Raw genomic sequence first — 27694 nt, forward strand, 5'->3', positions numbered from 1 at the left:
ATCAGCCTTTGTGTGTCAACTCTGCACTGCTCTCTGTTCCCCCCTTCCTCTGCTGTGCCCCCTTGAAATTGCCAACAAGCAGCTTGTTGGCATCCTAATAGTCCTTTGTGCAGGAAAGTCACTCCTGCAGTACACCCACTGTGGCATTAGGAACGCCGCTTCTCCAGCCCTTTCCCATCTTTCTCTGCCCCACCTCTCTCCACATCTCTCTGTGTTACAGCAAAGCTCTCTGTAAGGCTAGGTTCACATTACAAATCGCCAGCGCTATTTCAAGTGCTGAGCAATTTAAAGCTATTTTTTAAATCGCCTTTCCTTAAGCTTTCTAAGCGCTTTGAAAACTAATTTCTTTTTCACTTCCTGACTTCAATCAGGAAGTGAGCTCTTTCACCCGGAAATTAATAAATACAATGTATTTATTCATAGAAGCGCTCTGGGGGGGGGGGGGGGGGGGAATAAAAATCGAGCACTTTGCAATTTCCCTATACCTTCCATTATAGCCAAATTGCCTGAAAATGGTACAGGCGGTGTTTTTGTAAGTTGATCGAAAATCGAACCGCTTGCACGTGAACATTCTCATAGGGAATCATTGCACAACTGCTTTTAGGGCGATTTCTGAAAATTGCCAGCGCTTAAAAAAACCTGCAAACACTCAGTGTCAACAAGCCCTTAGAGCTGAGCTGCTGCAGGATTGTGACCTCCAGGGTTGCAGCCTTCTTCAATAAGAGGAAAAAAAAAAAACTTTCCTGCAACCCAGCAGACAAATGGAGGGATATGGGGCGGCGATGAGCAGGCGACTCGCACCTGTGCAGTAGAGCGGACCTGATGAGCAGGCACCCGCAGCAGGTCAGGTGACATGCTGAATTACAAGCACGGATGTCGCAAGCCGCTTGGAGTCTGCTAAGGTGCTGCAGGAAGGCTGCTAGATGTCGCTGGAGGCTCAATAAGTATTTTAAAAGCCTCAAAACCTGCCCAAAACTAAGTCCTCATTATCCCTCAGGCATGCTGATTACTTAAGATGTCCGGTTGTCTAAGTTCCAGATAACGGAGACTCTGATGTACTAGGGAGAGGAGGAGCAGGACCACTACTAGACTGCCATGGAAGGAGTACATTTGAAATCGGCGCCTGTAGACTTGGGCGCAGGATACAGCAGTATATAGCTGATCCTGCTTCTGCACAAGTCCGGGCCAATTTAATTACTATTCCCGCTCCAGGCCGACATGGATAGTGGGGGAATGAGATAATTCGGCTTCCAGCGATTGCTGGAGGCCGAATTATTATGTTTTTAAGCAACCTCGGCTCCGTCTTCTGACGGAGCCGACATTACTCACTGAGTGCTTCAATAGGAATGATTCCTACTGAAGTCTATGGAGGCGCCGGATGCGCCCAAATCTAGCAGCGCTGAAAAGCATTGCTCCGCACGTAAGTGGTACAGGGCAGTAGGCCACTGTTCATTTTAAAAATCAATCTCCATCTGCAACAGCTCATAAAATGGAGGTGCCGATGGGTGGGGGTGATAGTCTCCTGTGGGAGGGCAGATCCGTAGCCCTCCTCTGTTCTTGTTTACAAACAAATAAGAGAGCAGCCCCAATGCAAAAAAAAAAAAAAAAAAAAAAAAAAAAAAAAAAAAAAAAAAAAAAAAAAAAAAAAAAGAGTTCTATGGAGCCCAGTAATTTCTAGCTACACCCCTGGTCACATGGTTAACAGCATAACTGCTAGTGGGAGGGCCATGGGTGGGATTAGCTGAATAGATTTTTTTTTTATCTCTTTATACCAGTATAAATATATTTATTTTGTATACTTGAGGAAATAAATATGCCAATATCCATATCTCTCTCATTACAGGTGCTCTGAACAGTTCTAATATGCTTTTGGATTAGCTTTGGAGATGCTATCAACAGCTTGTTTATATAGCTTGTACATATATTTATATTGCAGCACAGCAACATGGGACTCCTTTATGTGCAGCCTTCTCTGTGGTGGATCTGCAGGTTTTTTTCTAGGCTTACCTTGCCATCTAGGATCCTCTCCCAGGATCTTCTCTATCATTGCTTGGCTGGCTAAGACTCCTGGTTGCAGGTCAGGGATCCCCTCGCCACTCCCAAGCTGCCCATTCTGTAAGGCTTCCTGTGCTTGGATTTCCCTGTGACAGAAAATAACAACATTAGAAAAATACAGATGCGAGATAAAGTGGCTTACTGGCTCTTAAAGGGATACTGTAGGGGGGTCGGGGGAAAATTAGTTGAACTTACCCGGGGCTTCTAATGGTCCCCCGCAGACATCCTGTGTTGGTGCAGCCACTCACGGATGCTCCGGCCCCGCCTCCAGTTCACTTCTGGAATTTCTGACTTTAAAGTCAGAAAACCACTGCGCCTGCAATGCCATGTCCTCACTCCCGCTGATGTCACCAGGAGTGTACTGCGCAGACACAGACCATACTGGGCCTGCGCTGTGCGCTCTTGGTGACATCAGCGGGACATCAGCGGGATCGAGGACACGGCAACGCAGGCGCAGTGGTTTTCAGACTTTAAAGTCTGAAATTCCAGAAGTGAACCGGAGGCAGGGCCGGAGCATCGTTGAGTGGCTGCGCCAACACAGGGTGTCTGCGGGGGACCGTTAGAAGCCCCGGGTAAGTTCAACTCATTTTCCCCTGACCCCCCCTACAGTATCCCTTTAAGCTGGTCAGTACTATGATTGCTCTCTTAACATTTGTAAAGCTTAATTCACAGATAGAACTGCATAGCCACGTACAGTCATGTGAAAAACGTAGGACACTCTATAAAAGCTGTGCGTTTTCCTATTGTTTTTGAAAATAGCTAATCAATCTAAATGTAAACAATGATGGGTGATTCAAGTAATATAAACATTTTAAAACTGAAAAAAGGCTTTTAAAATATTCTGTAAAATGTGATTCTACAAAAACACAATTGGTGAGGAATAAATCAGGACACCCACCACCCCTTCCCCATATATTCCCACTTAGAATGACTCAAGTCTCACAGACAGATATCACATCAGGTACACACGATTAGAACATTATTACTTAACATTTTGAAGGCGGTTGGCCCTATGTAAACTCTAGACATTCAGGCCTCTTTTCCACAAGCAGCTAAAGGTGGCGAATTCACCGCCTCTCAGCTGTTCCTGTCCGCCGGCCAGGCACTTGTTAGGGTGCGGCACAGGCAGCGGACAGGCAGTTTTTCGCCACGAGGTAATTCAACTGTATGTAGACGTGACACACATGGGCCTCAATTCACTAAGCTTTATCAAACACTTTATCAAATGTTTGATAATTTACCTCATGGGTAAAATCTAATTTTGAATTCACTAAGGTGTTATAGATTTATTGAACGTTTTATCATTAAAACATTCAATAAATATATAACACCTTAGTGAATTCAAAATCAGATTTTACCCATGAGGTAAATTATCAAACGTTTGATATAGTGTTTGATAAAGCTTAATGAATTGAGGCCATGGTGTTACTGAATACTGCCATTCACCTGCATGTAATTGCAGTGTAACGGCGCTTGTGGCGAGCAGTTGGGCAGCTGAACTGCTCAAGAAACGTGCAGTTTGGCCATTCCTGAAAAAAAAGAGACCTCAGTTTGGTGTGCTCCTGGCTGCTGATGTGAGAGTGAACATCATGAGGAGATCAAAAGCGCTATCTGAGGGCTTCGGTAACAAAATTACAGCAGCTTGCAAGTCTGGCAAGGGATTTAAAAAGATGAACAGAATTTTAAATCTGTAATTCCACTGTCCATTTACAAGTGTAAGACTTTCCAAACAATTGCCAACATGCCCATGGTCTGGCAGAACATACGCCCAAAGAGCAGATGGCAAGATGCTAAAAGAAGTCTCAAAAAAAAAAAAAAAATCCTAAAATGTCACCATGGGACCTACAACAGGCTCTTGCTACCATTTATACAAAAGTGAACGCCTATACAATCAGAAAGACTGGACAACTAGAGAAAATAGACAAGACCGGGGCTTCTGGAATAATGTACTTTAGACAAAGGAGTCTAAAATTTCATTATTTTGACATACACCAGAACAGAGGACATGTTGGGCATACACCAAATACAGCATTCCAGGAAAATAACCGCATACCAATTGTGAAGCATGGAGGTGGAAGTGTCATGGTTTGGGGATGCTTGGCTGCAGCAGGTCCTGACCAGCTCACCATCACAGAATCCACCATGAATTCCACCGTGTATCAGAGGGTGCTTGAGGAACATATGAGACCATCTGTAAGAAAATTAAAGCTGAAGCAGAACTGTACCCTGCAACATGATAATGACCCACAACATACTAGTGAATCCACCAAATCTAGGCTGGAAACTAAGGAATGGAGAGTTCTGGAGTGCCCGAATGAAATCCCACTGAGATGCTGTGAGGTGACTTGAAACAGGATGTACATGCAAGAAACATCTCACAGTTGAAACAATTCTGCATTGAGAAGTGGGCAAATTGTCCTCAGATGAATGTTAAAGACTAGTATATATGGCAGCAGCACCAGATAGAAGTGGCTAGAGTGTCCTAATGTTTTCCTCAGAATACACATTTTGGTTGATCTATTTTGTTTTGTTGCTTACCTACAATTAAATCACTTTATTTTCCATAGATAAAGACAAGATTAGACACATATGTGAACATTTCTTTATAAAGGACTGAAAATTTAATGGAGTGTCCTATGTTTTTTCACATGACAGTAAGTGTAATATAAAATATTTGTTAAGCCCTTGTATGTCAGGACCACTAGGGTAGTTAAAAGGATACCTATTGGTGAGGGGGAAAAAATCCTTTACTATCAGACCTGTAAACCTCCATTAATACCACACTGTGATTGCCACCTGCAGTATTACATTTGCTGTAGGTAATCTCAGGACATCTGATGCAAAGTTCTCAAAAAGCACACTGAAATACAGGTCCTTCTCAAAAACTTAGCATATTGTGATGAAGTTCATTATTTTCTGTAATGTACTAAAACATTAGACTTTCATATATTTTAGATTCATTACACACAACTGAAGTAGTTCAAGCCTTTTATTGTTTAAATATTGATGATTTGGGCATACAGCTCATGAAAACCCCAAATTCCTATCTCAAAAAATTCATCCAACCAATAAAAGAAAAGTGTTTTTTGAAAAAAAAAAGTCAACCTTCAAATAATTATGTTCAGTTATGCACTCAATACTTGGTCGAGAATCCTTTTGCAGAAATGACTGCTTCAATGCGGCGTGGCATGGAGGCACTAGTGCTTAGGTGTTATGGAGGCCCAGGATGCTTCGATAGCGGCCTTAAGCTCATCCAGAGTGTTGGGTCTTGCGCCTCTCAACTTTCTCTTCACAATATCCCACAGATTTCTATGGGGTTCAGGTCAAGAGAGTTGGCAGGGGAATTGAGCACAGTAATACCATGGTCCGTACACCATTTACCAGTGGTTTTGGCACTGTGAGCAGGTGCCAGGTCGTGCTGAAAAATGAGATCATCTACATAAAGCTTTTCAGCAGATGGAAGCATGAAGTGCTCCAAAATCTCCTGATAGCTAGCTGCATTGACCCTGTCCTTGATAAAACACAGTGGACCAACACCAGCAGCTGACATGGCACCCCAGACCATCACTGACTGTGGGTACTTGACCCTGGACTTCAGGCATTTTGGCATTTCCCTCTCCCCAGTCTTCCTCCAGACTCTGGCACCTTGATTTCCGAATGACATGTAAAAGTTGCTTTCATCCGAAAAAAGTACTTTGGACCACTGAGCAACAGTCCAGTGCTGCTTCTCTGTAGCTCAGATCAGGCGCTTCTGCCGCCGTTTCTGGTTCAAAAGTGGCTTGACCTGGGGAATGCGGCACCTGTAGCCCATTTCCTGCACACGCCTGTACACGGCGGCTCTGGATGTTTCTACTCCAGACTCAGTCCACTGCTCAGCAGGTCCCCCAAGGTCTGGAATCGGTCCTTCTCCACAATCTTCCTCAGGGTCCGGTCACCTCTTCTCGTGCAGCGTTTTCTGCCACACTTTTTCCTTCCCACTGAGGTGCCTTGATACAGCACTCTGGGAACAGCCTATTAGTTCAGAAATTTCTGTCTTACCCTCTTGCTTGAGGGTGTCAATGATGGCCTTCTGGACAGCAGTCAGGTCAGCAGTCTTACCCATGATTGCGGTTTTGAGTAATGAACCAGGCTGGGAGTTTTTAAAAGCCTTAGGAATCTTTTGCAGGTGTTTAGAGTTAATTAGTTGATTCAGATGATTAGATTAATAGCTTGTTTAGAGAACCTTTTCATGATATGTAAATTTTTTGAGATAGGAATTTTGGGTTTTCATGAGCTGTATGCCAAAATCATCAATATTAAAACAATAAAAGGCTTGAACTACTTCAGTTGTGTGTAATGAATCTAAAATATATGAAAGTCTAATGTTTATCAGTACATTACAGAAAATAATGAACTTTATCACAATATGCTATTTTTTTTAGAAGGACCTGTAATTCTATTTTGTGCAGCAATTTGCATCCCTATGCAGTTTGTATTTTAACATTTCTGGTCACGCACAGTTTTCTGTATTTATTATAGGATCATTATTTGAATTTAATCATGCATAAAAAATTGTATTGTTAAAAACAAAAACAAAAAACACTGTAGTGTTTTGCAACATGAAAAATGAAAATATCTGCTTTTACCAGTCCAGAGATTCTCATAGCAGCCTGTTTACACCCAGCCATAGCCAATACCTGCCATGAAAGGGGGAGAGGGATTGTGGGGTCAGTTAATAATTCTAACATTTATATAGCGCTTTTCTCCTATTGGACTCAAAGCGCTCAAGAGCTGCAGCCACTAAGGGTGCGCTCAAAGGGCCACCCTGCAGTGTTAGGAAGTCTTGCCCAAGGACATCTTACTGAATAAGTACTGACCCTACCCAGGATTCAAATCCCATGTCAAAAGCTGAGCCCTAAACCAGTACAGTATACAGCCTGTTGAAGCCACACTCTTGTTAATATATATTGTGGGTAATGTCCTTTAAAACGTAAAGGCAAAAAAGTACAGTCCATGTAGCGGGTGTTCCACTATACCCATATAATCTATGTTGCAATAAGTACTGGACTTTATGTAATATATCAAAAAAATTGTGCAAAAATGCAGTGTCTCAAAAATAGTACAAAAACGTTGACACTCTCTGACAGCCTATCTTAGCTTTGTACATACCGGGATGGAGGGCAGACGGTGTAAACTGGCAGCTGGAGAATGCCAAGGTGGCTCAGATCCAGCAGCAGCACTACTGCAGTAAGCCCAAATGCAGCAGCAGTAGATAGGGCCGACAGCAATCAGAGTAGCCGACATGTTGATCTGAAAAGGATGATGCTTTGCTGGATATTTATTGCCAACAGCACCATCTAGCAGCAGCTACTTTTTAGTCTGACACTGGACTTATAAAGGAAACAGCCAATGTCCGACATAGTCCGAAACAGTGTAGGGTAGTGGAGGTCACTGCAGCTTTCCTTTAAAGGAGGAGCTTCAATTACCTGTATGACAAGGAGAGACCAGGACCTTAAAGAGAACCCGAGGTGGGATTTAATTATGTTAGTGGGGCACAGAGGCTGGTTGTGCACACTAACACCAGCCTCTGTTGCCCCATGGTGTGCCTCCAAAAAACCCCTGCGCGCCGCTATACCCCCCGCAGTGCTGGCGACACACAGCGTGTCGCCAGCACAATGTTTACCTAAGCGCTGTCTGTCAGTGCCTCTCCCCCGCCTCCTCCGTATCGGTGCTACCCGCCCGCGTCACTTCCCTCCAATCAGCGGGAGGGAAGGGACACAGGCGGGTAGCGCCGATACGGACGAGGCGGGGGAGCGGCGCTGACAGACAGCGCATAGGTAAACATTGTGCTGGCGACACGCTGCGTGTCGCCAGCACTGCGGGAGGTATAGCGGCGCGCAGGGGGGTCTTGGAGGCACACCATGGGGCAACAGAGGCTGGTGTTAGTGTGCACAACCAGCCTCTGTGCCCCACTAGCATAATAAAATCCCACCTCGGGTTCTCTTTAATGGTGCAGTATCATGGGGTGTTTAGTGGTGCTCAAAATTCTTTTAGTGGTTATACTCACAAAAGGTGGGTTGCAGTGGCAGTGTATATCGCCTGCGGGAAAATCACAATCCCGCTCAGTATTCCAAGTCCTACCCGAACTGGATGGTCGCACTCCTCTGATCTTTCATATAGTTATGGATAGAAGGAAAACTAACGGCTAATACTTCCTGGGGAGGAGTAATTGACACAAAAGGGGTTGGGGGGGGGGGGGGGGGGGGGACAGGTAGAGGCGCCCACAAATTCAAAATTAGATGTGAAAATTATATATAAAACGATTAAAAAAAATAATAAAAAAAGAGGCATCTAACCTCTCCAGATGACAGAACACCCAAAAAGGTATTTTTGGGACAATATTTATTCAGGCGTGATTAGCTTTTTGGTGTTCGGTCATCTGGTGAGGTAAGATGCTTTTTTTTTTTTTTTTTTTTTTTTTTTTTTTTACTTTTTATATACACATGTAGTCCCCGGTTAACAAATGAGATAGGGACTGCAGGTTTGTTCTTAACCTGAATCTGTTCTTAAAGGGATACTTAAGTCAAGGGGCAAAATTTAGTTTAACTCACCTGGGGCTTTCCTCAGCCCCCTGCAGCCGATCGGTGCCCTCGCAGCCCCGCTCTGATGCTCCTGGTCCCGCCGGCGACGACTTCCGGTTTCGCCGTCACCGGCCGACAGGCACGGGAACGCAAGTGATTTTCCGCGTTCCCAGCCATAATATCGCCCCCTATGCTAGCTAGCAGCATAGGGGGCGATATTATGGCTGGGAACGCGGAAAATCACTCGCGTTCCCGTGCCTGTCGGCCGGCGACGGCAAAACCGGAAGTCGTCGCCGGCAGGTCCAGGAGCATCAGAGCGGGGCTGCGAGGGCACCGATCGGCTGCAGGGGGCTGAGGAAAGCCCCAGGTGAGTTAAACTCATTTTTGCCCCTTGACTTAAGTATCCCTTTAAGTCTGAACACTGTGCCCTCTCTGTCCTCTCTGTCCCCTGTACCTCTTCTGTGCCCCCTGTACCTCCCTGTGTGACAGCTGCCCTCTGTACCTGCTTATACAAGTTTAATAGCAATTTTTTTCTTTGGATTTTTGAAAAAAATAGATTTTCTCAAAAACTACAATCTACTACAAGTCCAATTTGAATTTTTTTTTTTTTTTACTATTTCCCATGGAAACACAGAATCCATGCCGATCGTATAGGGGAGTCAATAAGTCGGGCGTTCGTAAGTTGGGACAACCTATATACATTTTCACACCCAATTTTGAAGTTTTGGGTGCCCCCATCCTGCCCTTGTGTCCAAAATCAGATTGCAAAAAAAGTTCAGGGGAAAGGACAGGTACAATATGATACGTTAAGTGTGGAAACCTATCAGCTAGTATCAACACTACTCAGCCTGATTTAAAAAAAAAAAAAAAAACGATTGGCTGTGGAGCTACAGCATACCACTTTTTAGGCGTGCATTATTAACTAATTACAGTACTATAGTTCTAAAACATGAAATGCCACAATAAGAAACATATTACCTTATATCGTAGACAGGAGGTCGCAGGTCATGAGGACCATGGGCAAAGGCACAGTGGGGTCCATTCTTTACACAATGTCCTCGCGCATCTGTTTCATGAATACATGTACCGGTCTTGTAATATCGTAAGTGATATTTTCTTTCTGTGTCACCTGTTGTCCGATGCAAGTAAGGACAACTGAAAGAGAATAGAAAAGCACTTAGGTGCTACTTACAGTCTGGAAGGAAGAAAAATGCCAACATTGATTGTGGTATTACTTAGAGCAGGAGGGGGTAGGAATCCATTACAGTCCTTCAGCTTTTCCCCCCGGGATTCTAAAAATAACCAGTACTGAATTCTTCAGAAGCTTTACATAGGAGATGAAACATTGCGACATTTCAAACTTACCAAAAATCGGGGCAATATCTATATAACTTTTGCATTATTACACAATCCTGTTCTGCCTGTTACATCTCTACTTAGTGAGAAATGTGTTCTCACTTTTCCCATGTGTGAGAATGTAATACTGGTTGGTCACAACTCCAGCTTGGGGAATTTCACAGGAAAGACATTGCTATCAGCATGGCGATTATAAACAGGTCCCCACTTCTTTCAAATATATTTCACGAACCTCCTCTCTTGCAGCCCGTCAGTGAAAGGGTGCACAGAAAGCCTATGTTTATTTAACCACTTCAGGACGAGAGCAACTTTCATATATCGGCGCTGCTCCCATTCATTCACCAATAACTTTATTACTAGTTATCACACCTAAATTATCTATATATTGTTTTGTTCAGGACAAATTAGGCTTTTAGCATGTGATCATTTTGTTTTGTAATTACCTTATTTTCTATGCATTTTAAAGAGAAAAGAAGGAGGAAAAAATAGAAAAAAAAAACCACTATTTCTCTATTCACATTCAGTATAGCTTTACAATAAACAGTGCTAACTATACGTTAAATCCACAAATTTTATTTGCTTATTCATCCTGGTTATTAAAATATTTATATTTTGCTCCTTGCACAATGTATGGTGACATATCTTATTTGGAAAGAAAGGTGTCTTTTTCTGTTCTTTTATTTTTTTCTTTCTCATTATACACTATCGATGATTACAAGGCCTTATTTGCAAAAATAATAGTAATATACCCTCATGGCATACAGATTTAAAAAGCCATGTTCCTAAGGTAACAATATTTTTTTTTCTTTCAGATTCTGTAACTTTATCATTTTACAAGTCTTATTTTGGTGCAGAATATGTATAAATTTAATTGCTTTAGATTCAGTTTGTGCCTAAAATGAATACACAAGACATGGACCTCAACCCTAAGGGCCCATTTCCACTATCGCGAATTCGCATGAGTTTTTCGCATGCAAATTCGCATAGCAATACAAGTGAATGGGACTGTTTCCACATGGCAGGATTCCTTTGCGTTTTTCTGTGCAGAAAAAATTCGCATGGCAGAGCCATCAGAAATCGCATATCGCATACCGCTATGCGAATCGCATACAATGTAATTAATAGGAAATGTGCATGAGGTTTGGGTATGCGAATTTTCATGCGAATTCTCATAGAAACAATGGAAAAGCAATGGAAAAACAATGGAAAAGCACACCAGCATGGTTAAATTCGTATACATCGTCATCCATGCGAATTCGCATGAAAATTCACATAGACCCGCATGTGAAATCCACATGCGAATTTTTACCGCGGCGATTCGCACCGCACATGTGGAAATGCAGCCTAAAAAAACTGTCTAAACTGTATTCTACTACTTATCCCAGTTAACATGTTACCATATATGTCTCTAGTAGTTTTCTTACAACTTTCCCAAGTTTGATCATAATTTTGAAAATGAATTTATATGTTTTGATTGAGTTTGTCCCTACCTATTTTTTATCTGACGGGGGTCCAAGCTGTAAGATACACCAAAATGTATTCTACAACTCGTCATGGTTAAAACTATACCATATGTGCCAAATTTAGTAACAAACTGGTGGCGCATTGGCCACAAATACAATGGACGTATATACAGTGGTGTGAAAAACTATTTGCCCCCTTCCTGATTTCTTATTCTTTTGCATGTTTGTCACACTTAAAATGTTTCTGCTCATCAAAAACCGTTAACCATTAAAGATAACATAATTGAACACAAAATGCAGTTTTAAATGATGGTTTTTATTATTTAGTGAGAAAAAAAACCCTCAAAACCTACATGGCCCTGTGTGAAAAAGAAATTGCCCCCTGAACCTAATAACTGGTTGGGCCACCCTTAGCAGCAATATCTGCAATCAAGCGTTTGCGATAACTTGCAACAAGTCTTTTACAGCGCTCTGGAGGAATTTTGGCCCACTCATCTTTGCAGAATTGTTGTAATTCAGCTTTATTTGAGGGTTTTCTAGCATGAACTGCCTTTTTAAGGTCATGCCACAACATCTCAATAGGAATCAGGTCAGGGCTTTGACTAGGCCACTCCAAAGTCTTCATTTTGTTTTTCTTCAGCCATTCAGAGGTGGATTTGCTGGTGTCTTTTGGGTCATTGTCCTGCTGCAGCACCCAAGATCGCTTCAGCTTGAGTTGAGGAACAGATGGCCGGACATTCTCCTTCAGGATTTTTTGGTAGACAGTAGAATTCATGGTTCCATCTATCACTGCAAGCCTTCCAGGTCCTGAAGCAGCAAAACAACCCCAGACCATCACACTACCACCACCATATTTTACTGTTGGTATGATGTTCTTTTGCTTAAATGCTGTGTTACTTCTACGGCAGATTTACCAGGACACGCACCTTCCAAAAAGTTCAACTTTTGTCTCGGCGGTCCACAAGGTATTTTCCCACAAGTCTTGGCAATCATTGAGATTTTTTTTTTTAGCAAAATTGAGACGAGCCTTAATGTTCTTTTTGCTTAAAAGTGGTTTGCGCCTTGGATATCTGCCATGCAGGCTGTTTTTGCCCAGTCTCTTTCTTATGGTGGCGTTGTGAACACTGACCTTAATTGAGGCAAGTGAGGCCTGCAGTTCTTTAGATGTTGTCCTGGGGCCTTTTGTGGCCTCTCGGATGAGTTTTCTCTGCGCTCTTGGGGTAATTTTGGTCAGCCGGCCACTCCTGGGAAGGTTCATCACTGTTCCATGTTTTTGCCATTTGTGGATAATGGCGCTCTGTGGTTCGCTGGAGTCCCAAAGCTTTAGAAATGGCTTTATAACCTTTACCAGACTGATAGATCTCAATTACAGTACTTTTGTTCTCATTTGTTCCTGAATTTCTTTGGATCTTGGCATGATGTCTAGCTTTTGAGGTGCTTTTGGTCTACTTCTCTGTGTCAGATAGCTCCTATTTAAGTGATTTCTTGATTGAAACAGGTGTGGAAGTAATCAGGCCTGGGGTGACTACAGAAATTGAACTCAGGTGTGATAAACCACAGTTAAGTTATTTTTTAACAAGGGGGGCAATCACTTTTTCACACAGGGCCATGTAGGTTTTGAGTTTTTTTTCCTCACTAAATAAAAACCATCATTTAAAACTGCATTTTGTGTTCAATTAGGTTATCTTTGACTAATAGTTAACGGTTTTTGATGAGCAGAAACATTTAAGTGTGACAAACATGCAAAAGAATAAGAAATCAGGAAGGGGGCAAATAGTTTTTCACACCACTGTATACACGTCCTTTGTCATGAAGTGGTTAAAAATACACTTTTTTTAAAAAAAATCTGTCAAATTGGTCCTAAAAGGACACGATTAACAAATACTATGCTCTATGGAAGTCTTATGAGAGGACCTGCTGCCTAGTGAGTTTTTCACAAAGATGTGAATACAGGCCGGCCAAAGTATAGGTCCGCCGACACTCTTGTGGTGCAGTTTGCGCCAAGATTTCCAGGTTCATGTATTCAGGAAAGGGCAGAGTTCATGGTACCAGAACTTCTGTGCCTGCAAGCTCCCAAGATGTATATCCAACCATACTAACATCTATGAGAATCTTTATTCAACCAGCTAACTGGATCTGTAGGTAGCTGCAAAGATGAATTGGGATAGGAGAGCATCCAATGGTAGACAACCAGGAGATCATTATTTCAACTGCTGGGATTTAGCAACAGCATCCTATTCAGTGCATTTTTGCATTTAAATCCACTGCGCTCTCCTTTGTGTCTCCCAACCTACAAATAGACAATCCTCACATAGTATAATACTGCTTCACTTTGCATTAAACTCCAGTGATAAGTGTCATTCAGTGCTTGCACACAGTGTGATAATCCCCTTATCCCATGCTCCTGGAAGCTCACCAGATGGGTGCCACCTCCAGGTACAGGTGGATCTTACGCTCAACTTTCTTGTGTATCACCTGGCTCTTCAGTGATCCACAACACAATCACTTGCCCTAAAAAGTACTTTCATTCCTCAATAAAAACTTATAAAAGAAAGATCATAGTGCAACCTGCCTCTAAAATAGTTTCCATCCACGCTTATGCATGCTCGATCTACTTACAAACTCCACAGAGTATGCTAGAGTATAATGAGTGATGCATCCGGGGCCCTGGATGGTTGCAGCCTCTCTTTATGGCGGCGTCCCGCTGTGCGGCTGTCCCAACACTCCAGTGTAAACCCCCCCCCCCCCCCCCGGTTCACTCTCCTTCCTGTTGGGAGATGTCACGTGTACTGGCACCCCAATATTCAGTGCATGTGACAACCCTGCTAACACTCACTTCCATGCATGCCATCGCACAGCTCTGGCTGAAGTTCTGCTTTAAAAAAAATTTGAGTACTCAAAACCCACTAGCAGCCTTTTGTAAGCTCTAGTGATTTAAAAAAAAAATCTCTTGCTAATGCAATGCTATGGGGGATTTTTATAAAAATCACACGGCTCAAGTGGGATCACACCCATAGCATTACATTAGTAAGAGCTTTTCAAATCACATCTGCTTAGTAATTCACTGCTAGTGGGTTCCAGACCTCAGACTCCTCTGTTAAAGGGGCACTAAAGAGAGAGGTATATGGAGGCTGCCATGTTTATTTCCTTTTAAGCAATACCAGTTGCCTGGCAGCCTTGCTGATCCTCTGCCTGTAATACTATTAGCCAAAGCCCCTGAACAAGCATGCAGCAGATCAGGTGCTTCAGACTTTAAAGTCAGAGCTGACAAGACTAGCTGCATGCTTGTTTCTGGTGTTATTCAGATACTACTGCAGAGAAATAGACCAGCAGGGCTGCCAGGCAACTGGTATTGATTAAAAGGAAATAACTGTCATCCTCCGTATACCTCTTACTTCAGTTCCCCTTTAATGCCAACAGTTACATCATTTTGGATTTTACAATTTACCGACCGACTGCTGAAGTCTACAGTACATGAATTCATGCATTTTTAAACGTGAATGTTTTATACTAACAAGCATAGACAAGAAGTGCAAAAACCAGGGACAAAAATAGACATTTATGACAGATGCATGGATCACAGATGTATTAAATACTTAAAAAGGCTTACAAGTTAAAACAAAATATTAAAAAAATAAAAATTAGAAACAGAATTAAAGTTTTACAACCCTGAAACACAGAACAAATGTTTCATCAGCTTAAAAACGCATATTGGACTCTTCAAGCTTCCAAGTAAACAAAGAAAATACTGAAAAGACCTATTGTATTGAGTGCACACATTTTAAAGCATCCTTTGTCCACTGACCTTAAACAATGTAATCATAATCTCCCACACATAATGCTGAGAATGAAGTACAATGTATCCCAACAAATCGCCACGTACAACTAGGCAAGCTGTCACACAACAGGTAGGACTAATGGCATAATAGTGTCTTGGCCAAGGCAAGCTGTCACACAACACAAAAGGTAGAGCCAGTGGCATACAGGGACTGCAGAATTATTAGGCAGATTAGTATTTTGACCACATTATCCTCTTTATGCATGTCGTCTTACTGCAAGCTGTATAGGCTCGAAAGTCTACTACCAATTAAGCATATTTGGCCAAGGTAAGAAAGGCTGAAAGACGACCACCACCGAACAAGACACACAAGCTGAAACATCAAGACTGGGCCAAGAAATATCTTAAGACTGATTTTTCTAAGGTTTTATGGACTGATGAAATGAGAGTGAGTCTTGATGGGCCAGATGGATAGGCCCGTGGCTAAATTGGTAAAGGGCAGAGAGCTCCAGTCCGACTCAGACGCCAGCAAGGTGGAGGTGGAGTACTGGTTTGGGCTGGTATCATCAAAGATGAGCTTGTGGGGCCTTTTCGGGTTGAGGATGGATTCAAGCTCAACTCCCAGTCCTACTGCCAGTTTCTGGAAGACACCTTCTTCAAGCAGTGGTACAGGAAGAAGTCTGCACCCTTCAAGAAAAACATGATTTTCATGCAGGACAATGCTCCATCACACGCGTCCAAGTACTCCACAGCGTGGCTGGCAAGAAAGGGTATAAAAGAAGAAAAACTAATGACATGGCCTCCTTGTTCACAAGATCTGAACCCCATTGAGAACCTGTGGTCCATCATAAAATGTGAGATTTACAAGGAGGGAAAACAGTACACCTCTCTGAACAGTGTCTGGGAGGCTGTGGTTGCTGCGGCACGCAATGTTGATGGTGAACAGATCAAAACACTGACAGAATCCATGGATGGCAGGCTTTTGAGTGTCCTTGCAAAGAAAGGTGGCTATATTGGTCACTGATTTGTTTTTGAATGTCAGAAATGTATATTTGTGAATGTTGAGATGTTATATTGGTTTCACTGTTAAAAATAAATAATTGAAATGGGTATATTTGTTTTTTGTTAAGTTGCCTAATAATTATGCACAGTAATAGTCACCTGCACACACAGATATCCCCCTAAAATAGCTAAAACTAAAAACAAACTAAAAACTACTTTCAAAAATATTCAGCTTTGATATTAATGAGTTTTTTGGGTTCATTGAGAACATGGTTGTTCAATAATAAAATTATTCCTCAAAAATAAAACTTGCCTAATAATTCTGTACTCCCTATAGTAGTGTCTTAGCAAAGGCAAGCTGTGAGGCCCAGTGCACACCGAGCGGTTTTTGGAGCGATCCGCCGGCCGCATCCGCCTGGAAAAATGCTTGGCTAATGTATTGCAATGGGATGGTGCACACCGGCGGTTTGAGGTTTTTGGCAAACCGCAAACGCGCCTCCTGCTGCGCGTTTGCGGTTTGCTAAAAAACCTCAAACCGCCGGTGTGCACCACACATTGAAATACAATAGCCAAGCGTTTTCACTGGCTGATGCGGCTGGTGGATCGCATACACTTGGTGTGCACCCGGCCAAATATCTGCTCTCTGCTCCCAAAACCGCTAGCGTTTTGACGATCTGCTAGCGGTTTTGGTGTGCACTGGGCCTCACATAGCAGGTAGGACCAGTGACAATAATGTTTTGGCCAGGGCAAGCTGTCAAAAAGGTAAGACCAGTGGCATAATAGTGTCTTGGCCACTGCTAATCTACTGATTCAAATAAAAACATTCCTAGTCTTGAGAGGATTTAGCCAGATGAAGCAAACAGACTCAATTAAGACAGTATGGGTTCCTAATCACAGTCACAACAGTGTATATTTTCTCATAACAAATGGTCTCCTGCATGTCCCTATCCAGATCATTTCTCTCTTCAGAAGATTATTTTAACTGGGTGGGGTCATCAAAAATGAGTGTGGCTAATAATGAGGGGTAACACATGCTACAATTTTAGTGTGGCAAATCTAGTGCCACATTTGTGTGGTGAATTTTTCCTGTGTGTCTCATACTTTGCTACAATCCTTTAGTGCTTTACAAAGTATGTCCCATCTTTCCATTGCCCCTGTATTCTAGCCCAATTCTGGCAACACCAAACCACCCCATCCCTCACTCCCTCCAAAAGAGATTTACAGCTTTGCTGGGCCCCTTGTAGAGTGTTCCTAGCTTTGCAATACTACATAATAGATTAAAGCCTTGTACATACATGCAAGGTATGTTGCCTGCAAGGATCAAGATCCAATCCCTCGTGTCACATTGCAGGGCCGAGGCTATTCAAACGCCAACTTGCAGGCTAACAACAGGTTATGTTGTGCACTGCTAACTACATGTTATGTTTAGTGGTGAGAACAATGCCCTCAATAGAAGCAAACATGCTCGCATTTCATCTAGAGTGTGTACATAGCTTAAAGGAATATGGAGGATGCCATATTTATTTCCTTGTAGACAATGCCAATTCCTTGGCAGTCCTGTTGATCTTCTGGCATACTTCGTGTCGGAGTCAAAACCCTGGAACAAGCATATGGCCAATCCAGAAAAACTCAAATTAGCCGAGTTCAAGTACCTGATCTGCATATGCTTGTTCAGGGTCTATGGCTAAGTGTATTAGAGACACAGGATCAGGAAGACTGCCAGGCAACTAGTATTGTTTAAAGGAAATAAATATGACAGCCCCCATATCACTCTCACCTTAGGTTCCCTTTAAGTCTGCGATCATCTGACTGCTGGGGGCTTCATTTTGACAGCCAAGTAGGCAGGAAAATCAGCCAGGTGAACACCTTGAGTAAGAGAGGTTTGTTGGTTTGTTTCAATCCAATGAAGAGCCCCAGCAGTATGCTTCTGCTGAGGCTCCCATCACTATTGTGGCAGTTGTTTCCAGCGGTAGCAGAAGAGGTAACTTGAGCAGCGGCGGAAACAATGCAAAAGATGACAGAAGAAAAGTGACAAGGCAGAAGAAAGCAGCAAAATGCAGGAACGTGGATGGAAAGGAGTCCAGTGAAAGTGGACACTGTTCCTTTTCATCATGTCCTTCCATTTTCTACTTTATCTACAGTAAACAGGTCTAAAAGTACATACTTGTTATGCAATTGACAACTTTTTGCGATGAACAATTGCTTTCACGATATCTGACAATATCGTTTAGCAAAGATTTGTTAAACAAAGTTAGGAGACGTCCGGCTACCCGCACCAATTGAATTGAATGATCATCGCAACGGATCACTGAATGAGCAATTGTTCAGAGAACCACTGAATCTCGCACAAATAACCACTATCATTTAAATGCCCGTTCATGTCCCATCATTTGTATTTATGGTAACAATTCTTAAAAGAAGGAGCGGGTAACAATCGTTCATCCCCCTCAGATTCCCCAATCCATCTTCTGGTAGGTACTTTGTTTTAGGCACGCTTTAGAAAATCTAGGAAAGGCACATAATATGCTGAAAGGAAAGAAAGCATTCCATACTTTGCCTGAAATGATTCAGGAATTCTACACAATGCCTGCCCTTCGTATACTTTGACTGTAACACTTCTAAACAGGCAATTCACTTAAGAGGCAGCACCAAGATCTTCATAGAGAAAGGTGTTTTTTTACATCGCCCTTTCCGATCGTCGCACTGCTGCCGTTCGTTTGCATCGGAATCCCACCGTTCAGTCATCAATGAATGAGAACTTGTTCCCAAACCCGAATACAGTGCCTGTGATGAATGAGAGCCGGTGTCAGCGAGAGGCCGGCATTTCATTCACAAAGTGAAACTGAAACCGTTACACTTAATAATTCCGATGTACTATATACAGCAGTGTTTTTCAACCGCTGTTCCGCGGATGTTGCCTGGTGTGCCGTACGGCAGGGGTCCCCAACCACCGGTCCGCGGTAGGTCTGGCCTCTCGCTCCTGCCCTCCTCGCGGCTGCCGCTCCTGTTACCTTATGAGCGGGCGGCCGCTTGTCCGATTAGATTCCCCCTTAGCCGCTCTCCTCAGTGGCATCTCCTATTACAGCAGCGCGCTCGGCGGCTGCTGTGATGAGCAGGAAGCGGTACAGCGGTTCCTATGGTAACGGCGATGCCGCTGTACCGCTTCCTGCTCATCACAGCAGCCGCCGAGCGCGCTGCTGTAATAGGAGATGCCACTGAGGAGAGCGGCTAAGGGGGAATCTAATCGGACAAGCGGCCGCCCGCTCATGATAAGCTAACAGGAGCGGCGGCCGTGGAGGGGCACTACCTACCCATACTAGGAAGCTATACTGGGCACTATACCAGCTATACTGGGCACTATACTAGCTATACTGGGCACTATACTAGGGCACTACCTACCTATACTGGGCACTATGCTAGCTATACTGGGGCACTATACTGGCTATACTGGGGCACTATACTGGCTATACTGGGGTAACGATACTAGCCATACTGGGGCAACTAAACTCCCTATACTGGGGCAACTATGCTAGGTACGCAGCCGCACCCCAGCCCCCCTCCCCCCCATAACCCGCTGCGCACGACACTGTCCACTAGGTCGCGCAAACACCCCCCCCCCCCCCCCCCCCGCCATTCCCCGGAGAAAAATTTGGTCAGAAAGTGGTCCCCGGGCCAGAAAAGGTTGGGGACCACTGATTATACAGTACTCAGCAATTAAGCTTAGCACCATCTTGTGGCCACAAAGTAAAAATGCACCCTTACACGCTTTTCTATATAAAATGACATACATTTCTTTTATACATTTTTAACCCCTTACATCTCTATCCTGTTACCAAAATAAAACGCTTGTAAAATAAAAAATAAAATGGCACCATTTAAAATAAAAAAAATATATAGTTAACTTAATGGACTTTTTAATATGCATGTCGTGAATGTAGAGTACGGTTAATTTTGCAAATAAAAGCTTGGAACTACTGATCTAGTATAAAAATAAATAAAGTCACAAAACGGAAAGAATACACCTTTATTTCCAGATAAAATATTGCCATACACTGTACTAGGGACACAATTTAAACATTGTAATAACCGGGACAAATGGGCAAATAATACGTGTGGGCTTTATCTGTCAAAGCACATTTTATTTTAAAACTAACGGCCGAAAGAATTATTTTTTCTTCTTCTTATATTCCATTTAAAATGCATATAAAATAATTCTTAGCAAAAAGTACAATCCAAAGAAAGCCTAATTTTTTGCGGAAAAAAAAAAAAAAAAAAATTATATATATATATATATATATATATATATATATATATATATATATATATATATATATATATATATATATATATATATATATCATTTTAGAGTGAGAAGTAATAATAAAGTTATTGGTGAATGAATGGGAGGAGCATGATGTGAAAATTGCTCTGGTTTATTTATAATAAAAACAATGTACCTGCAAATGAATATTGCATACTAACCTCACCGTCCATTCCTCTCAGAAGCTCACCATTTTCTTCTTACAGTAATCCCTTCCAGTTCTGACAAGATTTTGTCAGAACAGAAATATACTAGTTGCTGTCAGTTATATGTCAGCAGCTGTCAGTTACAACTGAATGTGCAATGTAATGTCCATGTTTCCCTATGGCTCAAGTGGGTGATATTACAGTTTAACAGTGTACAGACCAGGAAGCTGTTAGGGGGTAATGACCATTTTTAAAATGGAGGACGGAGAAATCCATTGATCACAGTGGATAAATGGGACGCAAAAGAGGAGAAAGAGATTGAGTAGTAGACTACATAGGAGGCAAGTATGACCTGTGTATGGTTATTTTGACTTTTTATTTTCAGTTCAGGTTCTCTGTAAGGGGAAAAAAACAACCTGTGGTTGGGAAGTGGTTAATGTGTCTGCAAGCTTTAAATTGGTAAAGGTGTAAAAGAACCTAAGAAGAAGAATTTCAATAATTTCAACAAAAAAAAAAAAAAAATACATACAGGACATTTACAGAAGCCCAGAACTCTTTAAAGTGAACCAGAAACAAAGTACCCTCATGTATTTTACCATAAATATCAGTGGGAACATTAGAGAAAACACCGACCCGGCTCTCTGTTTCATTCTTCACTGCTCAGCCTGCTTCTAATCAGCCCTGATAAAATCCCTGACTGAGCATTCAGTCTGGCTTTGCTCAAGAATTATTATAGCAGAGTCAGATCCACAAGGGCGCAGGCTTGGGCTTGAAAAAGACATCAGAGAAGACAGACCCAGCTATAATAATTCCTGAGCAAAGCAAGACTGAATGCTCAGTCAGGAATTTTATCAGGGCTGATTACTGCTCAGCCTACTTGTTATCAACCCTGATAAAATTCCTGACTGAGCATTCAATCTGGCTTTGCTCAGGAATCATTATAGCTGGGTCTGTCTTCTCTGATGTCTTTTCAAGCCCAAGCCCAAGCCTGCCCCCTTGTGGATCTGACTCTGCTATAATGATTGAGCAAAGCCAGACTGAAAGCTCAGTCAGGGATTTTATCAGGGCTTATTAGAAGCAGGCTGAGCAGTAAAGGATGAAACAGAGCAGGGTAGGCGTTTTCTCTTAATGTTCCCACTGATATATTTGGTAAACTACTGTACATGGAGGGAGCTTTATCTCTCATTAACTTTAAATATTTTTGTATAGCATACAGTCCAGAACAGAGTCATAAAGCATCATGAGCTACAAACACCGTTGAGAATATGGCATTTACCAGTTTATGGCTTATTACATTGATGAAAATCTAAACCACTTTACCTGCCTGCTGGATTCCACATTCTTGGGAGATGTTAAATGGCTGAATCTGTTTTCTATCTGCAGCCTGTGGGGTATCAGCTGTCTATCTGCAGTGCATAATAGCCCTGCTTACTCGGCCAGGGAGACGCTTCCAAGAATTTTTCAGAATCTCTGGTAGCAGCTTTCTAAAAAGCACTAACACAAAAAGCCAACAGGAATCATTTTGCCAGCTAGAAGCGGCTTGCATTATACATCAGCTTTTTAAACAGGTGAGTGTCGATGGAGCGGTACTTATTTTCCTCACATCAATGCTGTCATGGCAACAGAGAATTAGCTTGTTGATGGCAGGCTGCCAAGCATCTTCTTTTAACTTGGTCTGCGCCGTGAAAGTAAAAATAAAGGTGAACCATTCCTAGAGGCTTAGCAACATATTTCTGAGCCTTGGTGTTTATATGGAGGCACAGAGGGAAGCAGTAAAGGGACTGATGACAGATGCTTGTTACAGCATACCAGTCACATGTGAACCTTTCCATATCTGAGCAGAACGTGAAATGTGTGGCGCTGTATTTACATTTGCTGTGAAGATTAATGCAGGCTATTGTTTGCAGCCATTTTTAGCTGAAGGATTAAGTTAAAAACATTGGCCCAGGGAAATCTGTTAGCAAAAGTAAAATAGAACTCGTACCATGCAAGCTAGACGCAAGTTCAACGACCTCTAAACAGCTGCTGTTTGCTCTAATTATCAGGTAAATTAATAGAGAACAAGGCAATAATAGACTGCCAAGTTTCCACGTTGGTTTTATGAATGAGCAAACAGCAGCATTTTTGCTGCACCAAATGTCACAGGCCCAAAGCACGGTTCAAGTGAAACAAAACTGAAAAGCTGTTTTAAATGCCCGACTCCCAGCAGAAAGGTTTTCCTATAGCTACACAGGCATTCTGTGGTAGTTATCTTTGTAAAATCTCCTTGAACAGCCAATACCGACTAAGGAACATAACACTGGCCATTGGCTGCAGAACAGACCATAAGTGCTATAGACTGCATTCTTACCAGACCAGAAAATTACATTATTATTATTATTTAGTATTTATATAGCGCCGACATATTACACAGCGCTGTACAGTATATATATATATATATATATATATATATATATATATATATATATATATATATATATATCTTGTCACTAACTGTCCCTCAAAGGAGCTCACAATCTAATCCCTACCATTGCCATATGTCTATATTATGTAGTGTAATTACTGTAGTCTAGGGCCAATTTTAGGGGGAGCCAATTAACTTATCCGTATGTTTTTGGAATGTGGGAGGAAACCGGAGTGCCTGGAGGAAACCCACGCAGACACGGAGAGAACATACAAACTCTTTGCAGATAGTGCCCCGGCTGGGATTCGAACCAGGGACCTAGCGCTGCAAGGCGAGAGAGCTAACCACTACGCCACCGTGTGCCTTCCACCATTGCAGTCTGAACAGTGAGAAGGATTTATTAAAATAATTGCAAGGAAAATAGGATTACAATGGGGGCAACAGTAGAGTTGTTGCTCAGTGACCAATCAGAACGAACCAATGATTTGGGCAATTGCTCCACTTTTGCTTGCTCGGATTTAATTTAAACTGCACCAGTGTGATGATGCCACCCAAGCAGCCATGAAGAAAGGATGGTGGGAGGCGCAGATACCAACAAATAATATGTGCATGATATAAACCCATTATGGGATTCAGCAAAAACGCTGCTGAAGTGGGGGAAAAACAGGATATGTTATCATATACAGAACTATGTTCTCCTGTGTACCAGAATGAAGACTAAGATAGTAACTTCTAACAATAAATTTACACTCCCCTCGGGATATAGCTCCCCCCCCCCCCCCCATACAATGGGATCATTTAACTTGCATAGTAACGTAAAGTCACCCTCACCTATCAATCGCCCTGATGGATCAAGCCATAGCCTGAACTCAAGATAGAACGCTTCCAATACAGATGCCTTCCAGCTATTCCATACAGTGTAGAGCATTGTCTTCTCCAGCATCAATAGAATACAGAGCCACCTGAAGCCATGGGGATTAAGGAGGTGGGCCCTCTGACCAGCAGAGGAGAGACCAGAGCTGGTGTCCTCCAGGGAGACATGGCAGAAGGCAGAGATAGGTCTTGGAAATTATGTACTAAGTTCAAGACCTCGGATGCAATGGTGTACGTTTTCGTAACAGAGCTCCCAAAGCTGCAGAGGCCAGGTGAGGACTGAAGCGCCGTTGCCTGCCACTGCTCACATGAGGCGCCGAAACCAGAAGCCACTGGTTTCTAATAATAGGATATGTTAAAGAGGACCTGAGCCAAAGCTTGGGTTCAGAAACTCACTCCTACCTAAGGGGGAGGTAAGCCTCATTATCCTCAAGAGGCTTTCCTTGCTATCCGCCGCCACTGCTTGGGACCCTCGAGCTGATCCGTTCTGCGTTCCTATTCTGGCATGAGCATGGCCATGTTGCAGGCACATGAACACGGCCATGCTCGTGCTCAGCTATGAGGTACCCGAGGACAGCGAGGAAAGCCTCAATAGGATCCAGATGCTTCCCTCTACTTAGTTAAAGTGAACCTCCGGACTAAAAATCTACTCAGCAGAACTGAAAAGGCTTGGTGTTTCTTTAACAGTTTCCCAGCATCAGGACTTTGTTTGTCTTACCAAAGCATCATTTTTAGCTGCATTTTTAGCTAAGCTCCACCCATCAAAGAAAAAAAGCCCAGGCTTTTTTCCCTGGATGCTGTGCAGAGCATGATGGGATTTCCTATGTTATTCACATTGCCTAGCAACTGGGAGAGGTGCTCAGGACACAGGACAGTTGGAACTGTGTCTCATGCTCCCTGTCACCTCCTTTTAACCAAAAAGATGGCTGCCATCATGAAATCAAACGTTTGCCTGTTCTTTTAAAACCGTATGGGTAATAGATTATATTACCTATTTTAATTAACATAACTAATTTAACTTAATGACAGTATGTTTGTTTAGGCTGGAGTTCCTCTTTAAGTGTGTGATTTTGTACCCAAGCTTAACTTTAATACCAAAAAGAGAGAAGTTCAAAATAAAAATACGTCAAAGCTACTGCTAAATCTAGAGAGAACTAAAGATATTATGTACTAAGTCCATATGAAATTACACAAAATGGCTGAAATCTAAACTGGCCACCAATAGTTTAAAAATCATTTAAAACGGACCCCGTAATAACATGGTGAAATCTCTGAAAAAAGTTTAACTCAACCACCAGATCAGATCCTAAAATATATATCAGAATCAGAATCAGAATCAATTTATTTTCGCCAAGTAAGTTTGCACCTACAAGGAATTTGTCTTGGCAGTTGCTTAACAAACACAAACAAAAACAATACAAGGACAGACAGTGTGAATATTACAAGTTAAGGACATTATAAGTATAGTGGCAGTAAGCAATGTGAGAATTGTTCATGTTTAGTTCTGTGCCGATTACTTTCAGTCCTAGCAGCTCTAACGTGGTTCAGCATTAAGTATGGCTACCGCTTGAGGAAAAAAACTGTTCCTGTGTCTAGAGGTTTTGGTAGCGATTGACCGGAATCTTACTCCTGAAGGCATGCGCTGGAAGATGGAGTGAGCTGGGTGAGAGGGGTCAGAGGCAATTTTGGTTGCTCTCTTTCTGCACCTGCTAGTGTAAAGATCCTGCAGGGAAGGTAAGCTACAGCCAATTATCCTTTCGGCTGATCGGATGATGCGCTGCAGCCTCCCCTTTTCTAATCCCTTTGGAGATACTCAGTGTAGCTCCCAATGCAAGTAATTAAGGCGCCGGGAAATTTGGGCTCAGAGCAAAGCCGAAAACAGCTAACCCTGCTCCTGCAAAAGTCCCGGCGGCATGAATAATCCTTTCCTCTCCAGGCCACAGTGAACTCAGGGATAAGATGCAATTTGGCTGTCAGCTATTTCTGCTGGGCAAATTACACTGTTTTTATGGTAATTTGGGCTCAATCTTTTGAAGGCGGAGAATTACTGTCGGAGTTCCACTACAGTCGTAATTCACATCACAGCCTATGGCGGTACACTCTGCGCTGTTTTGGCTGTCTTGGCAACCAGCACCTAAAGGCTTCTAAGGATGGGAAAGAATAGGAGTAACTAGACTATGCCATAGGAGAGAGGGAGAGGGAGAGAGATTATAGTCAGGCAAACCATTTTCTGAGCTATACACAAATTCACTCCTACTGCAGGGAAAAAAAAAAAAAAAAAAAAGATACCAAACACAGCAAATTTGCAAGGATAACGAAATAGGACACCCTTTAGAAATCAAACTCTGGCTGTTTCAAATCTATAGCAAAGACAAATTGAAGTGGCAGGGTCAGCCATACTATGCCAGGAAAAAAAGCAATACACACAAATATACAGTAAGTGGATAACTTCTTGTTCTACTTACATAGCAGATACATTGTACAGTTCACATTTCAATTTCCTTGAACTTTATGTAGTAAATAAAGAGAACTCTGTTCTTAACATTTGCCATTTTGAACCCCTCAGCCAATCCTGATGCAATTTCCTCCCTTACATTTTTCCTCCTAGACTCTGCACTGTCATAGCCATCTTGCTTTGAAAACATGTGAGCACAGCAAGATCAGATTTCACCCTTATGTAACACCGAGCTGCCCTCAGCCAATCAGCGAGGAGCAAAAATGTGGGAGGGGAGATGGCAAGCTTCCTTCTCATTGTCAATGTACCAAATAGAGCCAGTATGACTGAAAAAATTTACTACAGCAGAAACATTTCTGATTAGATTTGAGTGTTTGCAATGCAGGGTAAGGGTAATGAACACAGTGCAATGGGTAAATGGAAATTGATTTTGTGGCTGACAATCCCTCTTTAAGATGCATGACTTGGAAGCACATAACATGCAAAGATGCAGAGGTAAAAATAAATAAATAAAACCTTAGGAGAATAAAATCTGTGGCTCATAGTGCAAAAATGTCTTCAACACACACAAAGTTTCTCTCACAGGTTATCAGCCACAATGTCCAAAATGTCAACTACCTCAGACAACATCGCTGAATTGCTTCTGGACATGCCCCATATAATCACTCATTTGTGGGATAAAATGCTGATGTGGATAAAAAATTTTAAAAAATTACAGGGACAAATGCCAGCAGTTTGCCACGCCTACTGTAGCTCTGTTTGACTATGAAAACCCTAGCCAACAAGTATAATGCTTAAAGGGATACTGTAGGGGGTCGGGGGAAAATAAGTTGAACTTACCCGGGGCTTCTAATGGTTTTAAAGTCTGAAAACCACTGCGCCTGCGTTGCCGTGTCCTCACTCCCGCTGATGTCACCAGGAGCGTACTGCGCAGGCACAGACCATACTGGGCTTGTGCTATACACTCGTGGTGACATCAGCGGGATCGAGGACACGGCAACGCAGGTGCAGTGGTTTTCAGACTTTAAAGTCTGAAATACCAGAAGTGACCCGGAGGCAGGGCCGGAGCATCGGTGAGCGGCTGCGCGGGCACAGGATGTCTGCGGGGGACCATTCGAAGCCCCGGGTAAGTTCAACTCATTTTCCCCCGACCCCCCTGTACAGTATCCCTTTAAAGAACAAGTGACTCCCATGCTAACCTAGAAATAAAAAACATAAGTAGAGAACAGGACTGTGGAGTCAGGAGTCGGATGATTTTTGTGCCAAATTCACAGCCCTGGG

The 27694-nt window shown here is 42.6% G+C and overlaps 1 protein-coding gene across 1 annotated transcript in view; it reads right to left on the reverse strand.

Annotated features, from left to right (window-relative positions):
- The window catches only part of UNKL (unk like zinc finger), a 154870-nt gene that overhangs the window by 77254 nt on the left and 49922 nt on the right, over positions 1 to 27694 (reverse strand). The window contains exons 3-4 of the mRNA XM_068247311.1: positions 9594 to 9770; positions 2008 to 2141 (exon numbers count right to left, since the gene is read on the reverse strand). Of these exons, the coding sequence (XP_068103412.1) occupies positions 2008 to 2141; positions 9594 to 9770 (311 nt within the window). The remainder of the gene's footprint in view (positions 1 to 2007; positions 2142 to 9593; positions 9771 to 27694) is intronic.

This window comes from Hyperolius riggenbachi, chromosome 7 (genome assembly GCF_040937935.1).
Source record: "Hyperolius riggenbachi isolate aHypRig1 chromosome 7, aHypRig1.pri, whole genome shotgun sequence".
In the NCBI taxonomy this organism is placed as follows: domain Eukaryota; kingdom Metazoa; phylum Chordata; class Amphibia; order Anura; family Hyperoliidae; genus Hyperolius; species Hyperolius riggenbachi.